The 6,220-nt window shown below is 47.2% G+C and overlaps 3 protein-coding genes across 3 annotated transcripts, besides 17 other annotated features; all 3 read left to right on the top strand.

The window, feature by feature from the left end:
• Window positions 1-549: a sequence feature (heterozygous, Esmeraldo-like haplotype).
• Tc00.1047053508927.30 (hypothetical protein, conserved) lies at window positions 1-1,169 on the top strand (the record flags this gene model as incomplete). Its single annotated transcript, XM_799467.1, has 1 exon — window positions 1-1,169. A coding segment is annotated over one exon (1,169 nt), but the record flags the coding sequence as incomplete, so codon positions are not given.
• Window positions 550-804: a sequence feature (areas merged during assembly that could not be assigned to a particular haplotype. This can correspond to areas where the two haplotypes were merged or to regions with more than two copies in the genome that were merged during assembly.).
• Window positions 805-2,656: a sequence feature (heterozygous, Esmeraldo-like haplotype).
• Window positions 1,372-1,465: a sequence feature (A-rich).
• Window positions 1,495-1,543: a microsatellite.
• Window positions 1,675-1,701: a microsatellite.
• On the top strand, window positions 1,840-3,864 carry Tc00.1047053508927.20 (hypothetical protein, conserved; the record flags this gene model as incomplete). Its single annotated transcript, XM_799466.1, has 1 exon — window positions 1,840-3,864. One exon carries the CDS (start codon window positions 1,840-1,842, stop codon window positions 3,862-3,864), a length of 2,025 nt encoding a protein of 674 aa, XP_804559.1.
• Window positions 2,657-3,237: a sequence feature (areas merged during assembly that could not be assigned to a particular haplotype. This can correspond to areas where the two haplotypes were merged or to regions with more than two copies in the genome that were merged during assembly.).
• Window positions 3,238-4,536: a sequence feature (heterozygous, Esmeraldo-like haplotype).
• Window positions 3,889-3,909: a sequence feature (AT_rich).
• Window positions 4,281-4,314: a microsatellite.
• Window positions 4,455-4,480: a sequence feature (AT_rich).
• Window positions 4,503-4,626: a sequence feature (A-rich).
• Window positions 4,537-5,378: a sequence feature (areas merged during assembly that could not be assigned to a particular haplotype. This can correspond to areas where the two haplotypes were merged or to regions with more than two copies in the genome that were merged during assembly.).
• On the top strand, window positions 4,669-5,403 carry Tc00.1047053508927.10 (hypothetical protein, conserved; the record flags this gene model as incomplete). The annotated part of the gene is made up of 1 exon (XM_799465.1): window positions 4,669-5,403. The coding sequence occupies one exon, from the start codon at window positions 4,669-4,671 to the stop codon at window positions 5,401-5,403; it is 735 nt and encodes a 244-aa protein (XP_804558.1).
• Window positions 5,379-6,220: a sequence feature (heterozygous, Esmeraldo-like haplotype).
• Window positions 5,517-5,562: a sequence feature (CT-rich).
• Window positions 5,611-5,630: a microsatellite.
• Window positions 5,667-5,717: a sequence feature (A-rich).

Below are 6,220 nucleotides of genomic sequence, written 5' to 3'. Positions count from 1 at the left end.
TTCAAATTGGGTGCGGCATTGCGAAGGAACTAGAGTTATTTAACAACTTATCTTCGACCTCCCTAGGAAAGTGGAAGCTGTTCCTGTTGCAGATACAGGGCGGCTTTAGGGACCCCGACTTCTACACCGCTGACCACGCGGCTGAGTGTGCCCAGTTCTTTTATGCCCTTTTGTTTCACTCCGGAATGATACCACACATGAGCCATGCGGAGTTGTTGGCTGCTGTGACGGCTGCACTCTGCATGGAGTATGGCCATCCAGGTGTTTCAGGCTGCCTTCTTTCCGCAGCGCAGGACCCTGCGGCCGCTGGCATTCATAGCTGCATTCTACTAGAGCACCGGCGCTTAGAGAGTCTTGGGGAAATTTTTTCACAGGAGCAGTTTTTTTTCTGTGATCATCGGTTGGCGACTGTCTCGCTTCTGGATGATGTGAAGGCTTTGCTTCTTCCAGACGGATGGCATGGGGAGTGCAGCGGCGTGATGCATTCTTGTCTCAAGCTTCTGTCGAGTGGGCCATTGCGGATGGAGAGTGAGTCTGTGCGCTGCCAGCTTGTTCAATTGCTGCTGAGGTTGGCAAAGTATGCTTTTTGCATGCGTGTGTTTGATGTGAATGACCGATACTCGGGGAAGTGGTTTCAGATGATGCAGCGGCAGGCACAATTTGCTGCAGAAATTGGGATTTACGGGTTTGACTTGCCTCACAACGCACTCACCGTCGCGGATACACAACTGCTGCTGATGGAGCGTACAGTCCTACCGCTGTGCCGCATTGTGGTCCAGGCCTTCCCGTCGCTTTATCCGTGCGAGGAGGCACTACGAGCGAACTATGCCACATGGGCCTTGCGTGCTGGGCAACACCCAACGGAGGGTGCTGTGGCGGAGGTGCGTGATCCATTCTTGTTTCCTGCGGCCGATTTGCCGCATGCTGAAGGCATCACACAAGACGCTGCGGCCGCTGACAGCATTGACTCACGGGGTTTGGATGCTGCCCATCGAAACGTTCCACAACACTTAGAGAGTGGCTCCCTTCTTGTCAGCACCGCCTTATTCCTCTCCTCTCAAAAGGAGATGCTCTCTGTGTATGAAGAGAACGTGGCCCTTCGTGGCATGCTTGAGACACTTTTAGTCCCGGTTGAGACTCTCCCTGCATCTCAAGGAGCTGCCCCATGAGTAATGACTCTGCTTGGCTTAAATATAGCTCAATACATCTACCATACATGTTGTGTATAAGACATGACATTTATGGCTGTATTTATGCATCTATACATACATCTCTTATAATACACGGCTTTTGTATATGTTTCCGTTGTAGCGTCCGGATTTTATTTTGTTTGAGGAACAGTAGAGATTGGTTTCTATTTCTGTGCTCATATCTTTTATTTTTTTTGCTTTCCTTTTGTGTGTGTAGGAGTGCTTTTTTTTTTTTTTTTTGATTGGTGCCTTCTTTATTTTATTTTTTTTTTTTTGCGATAACACGCATGATGTGCCCTCATAGAAAGAAAAAGAAGGAAAGAAAAAAGAAAAAAAAAAAAAAAAAAAAAAAAGGAAGCCACAGAAAGCAATAAAAGAAAAAATGAGTGTTTTTCCTGCAAGCGTCTTATGTTCCGCTAGTGAGCTGAGTAATTGTATGCATGTGCGTATGGTGGTGGCGGCTGAATGGACGCTTTTACTTTCATTTTCTTTTTTTTTCTTTTTTCTTTTTGGTTTACTTCTTTCCGCAGCCTCCAAAAGGAGTTTTAAGAAATAAAAACACAAATAAAAGTAAAGCGGATCACTTAAAAAAAAAAAAAAAAGAAAAGATCTTTTTTTTTTTCTTGCCGGAACCACCGCGATTGCGTCGATGTCACTTCTTAGCCTCTGCAGGGATTACGTGGCGGAACGGAGCCGTGACCGTCTGCTTCGGCGATTTTTTTCTGGGAGCATCGCAGCTTTTCTTTTGCTGCTGGTGTTGTCGCCGGGCAGTCGCATTGCCAAAACACTTCATGTACGCCAAAAGAGGAAACTGTTGGAAGTCAAAAGGCAGCGAGGTCCAAGTTTTTCCGCGAATGCGCATGAACGACCGCGCCCTTCCGTTTATAGAAGATTTCTTTTTCTGCTACGAATAGCCGTGCCGTCTTTGAGCTCACGGGAAAGCGGAACGCTAATGATCATCTCGTCACTGCTTCTGTTGCAGACATCTCTCTCACTGCGTGTCCTGAAAATAAGCGGGCAATTGGGTAAGACGGTAATTGCCTGTGACCTTGTGGCCATGGCAAAAAAAATTGTAGTGTTCATGGCGTGGTGCCTTCCTGTTGCCCTCACAAACAGCTCCGTGAATTACTGCGTGGGGATTCTGACGCTGCAGCTTCAATCAAACCTGAGCCGCTACTTTTATCGACGGTATTTGAACCAGAAGGTGTTTTATCCTTTAGCCAGCTCGCACTTTGTGGAGGAGGTTGACCAGCGCATGACGAAGGATATTGAAAGCTGGTCCTTGTCTCTTACAAGCATGTATACATGCCTTTTTAAACCCCTTTTAGACGTTGCGCTGTTTACGTATAAAGTGGCGTCCATCACTGGTGCTCGCGGCTCCCTGGCTATACTCGGCTACCATATTGGGTTTGTGGTGTTTGCCCATACGTTTTTACCGGATTTGGAGCGTATTGTGACTGAACAACTGGCACGGAATGGCGCCCTCGTAACGGCCCACCAGCGTCTTATCTCATATGCGGAAGAATATGTCATGACGCAAGGACAACATTTTCATCGATCTCTCATGGAGAAATATCTTGCATCTATCATTGAGCATGATCAATGGGCCTCCTACGTGCGTGGTGGCTACAGCATCATGGAGATATTTTTCCTCAAGTATGGATCACTCTTACTTAGCTCCATTATTTGTGGAGCAGCTGTGTTTAATAAACATACGGAGGGAATGTCTGCGGCAGATCTTATGGCATTTTTTGTGGAGACATCATATCTTGTCAATAAATTGTCCTTTTCTATTGGGAGCATCCTTAAGAATCTCCGGAAACTTTTTGTTTTGCATGCGCTAACGAACCGTGTGTATGAACTGCAGGAGGGGATCGAGAAGGCGATTGAAGATGGGGCGGGAGCCGTGGCGGGTGAGGTGGTGAGAGGAAATTACATTGAGTTTGACCGCGTCCCGATTGTCTTGCCGACCGGTGAAGTCTTGTGCGAAGAGCTGTCGTTTTACGTGAAACCAGGGATGAATCTCCTTGTCGTTGGCCCGAATGGCTGCGGGAAGTCTTCCATGGTCCGACTATTGGGCGGACTCTGGCCACTTCAGAGTGGCCGTATCATGAGGCCGCGGAATGATCAGATTTATTACGTGCCGCAACGACCGTACATGTCGAATGGGACCCTGCGAGACCAAATTACGTATCCGCTGAAGAGCAGCGAGGCCGGTGCTAGCGAAGCGACGCTGCTGCACTGCCTGGAGCTGGCCGTTTTTGACGACATTTTTGCAAAGCCGAATATTACGTGGGACTCGTCTCTCTCGTGGGCGGGTGACACGCTGTCGATGGGGGAAAAGCAGAAACTGGCCATGGCACGGCTCTTCTTTCATCGACCGCGTTTTGCCATTCTTGATGAGTGCAGCAGCATGATGGACGTGGAGGTGGAGGAGAGGCTGTACAGCGTGTGCCACCAGCTTGGCATCTCCCTCATCACCATCGCCCATCGCCGCTCCGTCTGGAAGCATCACAATTGGATTCTCCGTTTTGACGGCTGCGGCGGATTTTTGTTTTCGCCCATTACATTTGTTGCGGAGGGGGTCGTTGTTCTCACAAATGTCGTCAACGCATCCGAGCCGTTTATGGTGGGGGAGGAGGTGCGGCTTGACTTGTCCCAGTACGATGTGTGAGCGGCCAATTCTTGTGCGTGTTTGATTATTATTATTTTTTTTTTTGGCCGTTACGCTTTTGGCGGAGCGAATTACATCTTTTGCCGGCTTTTCATTTCTGTGAGAAGAGCGCGATATCTACACGACTTGTAGTTTCACGGCAACCACACAGAGAGGGATGCATATCATTTCCCTTTGGTATGCCGTGGGGACACGAGGGAACGTCATCGCACCGTCACAACACCCTGCGGTGTTTTTGTTTGTTTTGTTTGTTTGTTTGCCGAGTGGATAACAGACGAGCACAACAACTGAAACCCCGTGTGCGTGATGTCTTGTGTGGAAAATACTCCCGGCTGTGGACGGCGTGTTCCTGCTTGACATCCAGCACCTCCTGCCCGCACCACGGCTCAGCGAAAAGTCTCCACTTGCCCCTATTATTATTTATTTATTTATTTATTTATTTATTTATTTTTGACAGCGGAGCCGAGCGCAAACCACCGAAAAAAACGGAAATTCCTCATAACAAGAAAATAAAGATTATGTCAACAGAAGTCGGCTATTGGCTTCTCTGTTGGGTCTGCGGGATGCATGGCAGGCGAAACCGTTGTTACATATATATATATATATATAAATTTTTGTAATGCATGTAGGGACCACTATTTTTTCCTATTTTTTTTTTTTTTTTTTGCATTTATGCTCTCTGTCGGCATGTCATTTTATGGTCGGCTTTCTTCAGCTTTTCTTTTGCCTTTTTTTTTCCCTTTTTTTCCCCTTTTTTTCTTTAAGGAATATTTAAGGCAATAATTGGTGTTTGACGGCGGCAGGATGGCAATGGATAGCGCGGAACTCTCTCAACGGGACACGGCGGTGTTGGGTGGTGGACTTTTTACACCTGCGGAGGGCATGTGCACAATTCTCGGGCCGCTTGAGGCTGGGGAAACATACGCGCGTGAAATCCTGCGGAGGCAGTGGTTCCGTGGTTTTTCTGCGCTTAAAGCAAAGTCAGATTTGGAGGAGGCTGGGATGGCGATGTTGAGGAAACACGGACTGGGCGCGGAGGACCCGCAGGAGAGCGATGGAGCGAATGAACAGGAGGGGGAGGAGGAAGAAGAAGAGCTGCACCAGCGGCAGCGACACGTAGGAATGGCGGCAGAGAGGTATAAACAGGAACGAAAACGAGGAGAGTTGCTCTACGAAGAACGCAAGGAGCGACAGGAGATGGAGTGGGAGGAATTTGAAGGCATCTCCGGGCTACAGCTGCAGATGGAGGAGAATTTGAGTCGTCTGGCGCAGGAGGAGGAATCCATGGCAATGCTGCAGCTTATCCACGATGTGATGAAGCCAAGATTTCGTCAGCGATACATCTTTGCGTGGGGGATTGTCACAGCTGTGGCGCATCCACCCCCATGGAGCGAGTTGGATCGCATCCGATGCAGCCAACGCCACAAACCCGTCTACATGCGTTTCCCACCGCTCACGTGCCAAATTCCCATTGAACCGAATCCATTCTGGAATTCATTGGAGTCCTACACTGAGCCCGCCGGTTTGATTCGGATGTGATTGGAGTGGGTGGTCTTGGAATGTTCTTTTTTTTTTTTTACTATACAGGAGAAGCGTATGTCATTTACTCATGTCCCTTCCTTTTTTTTTTTTTTTCCTCCTCTATCCACACAAAGAAGGGAAGAAGAAGAAGAGGCAAAAGAAAAAGAAAAAAAAAAAAATTGAAGTTTTTGGTTTTTGTTTTAGTTTCAGTAGTTCATGTGCCCTTTATTATTATTATTATTATTTACGGGCACTTGTTGTTGAATGGAGGAGCATTTGCCTTTTTTTTTTTTGTTTTATGTTTTATGTTTATCCTTTTTTTTTTTTTTTTTGTATGTGTGCGTTGGCGTGTGTGTGTGCGTGTGTCAAAGTTTTTATTTTTATACTTCTCTTGGGGGTTTTATTTGCGTTCCTTTAGTTATGGGCACGTTGGTGTGCTCCTGCTGGAAGGTGACGCTACGCATAAACAAACACACACACAGAGGGAGAGAGGGACGCCAACTATGAATTTATGAACGCTGTTTGGTAGCGGCGTATGTACAGAAATGAACGGTATTTTGGTTGTTTAAATGATTTTCTTTTCTCCATGGAAATGCCACTTTTATTTTTAGAAGAATATTATTTCCTGTGGGCTTCATGTGTTAGCGCTCTCAATTTTTTCTTTCTTTTTTCTTTTTTTGTGTGTGTGTGTGGACAAGAGGAGTGTACGCCCTCTGGGCGTGTCTGCTGCGTTGGAGGGGCTTTTCTTTGACGGAGGACACACGAGGTTGTTTTAATGACATCACAGGCAAATCCAGACGACGCCTTGTGCGATCATTACCTCCCGCGAAAGAAG

Source organism: Trypanosoma cruzi, genomic scaffold (genome assembly GCF_000209065.1).
Source record: "Trypanosoma cruzi strain CL Brener 1047053517091 genomic scaffold, whole genome shotgun sequence".
NCBI lineage: Eukaryota > Euglenozoa > Kinetoplastea > Trypanosomatida > Trypanosomatidae > Trypanosoma > Trypanosoma cruzi.
Note: the sequence above shows the minus strand (reverse complement) of the source record. Positions and strands in the feature narration are given on the sequence as shown.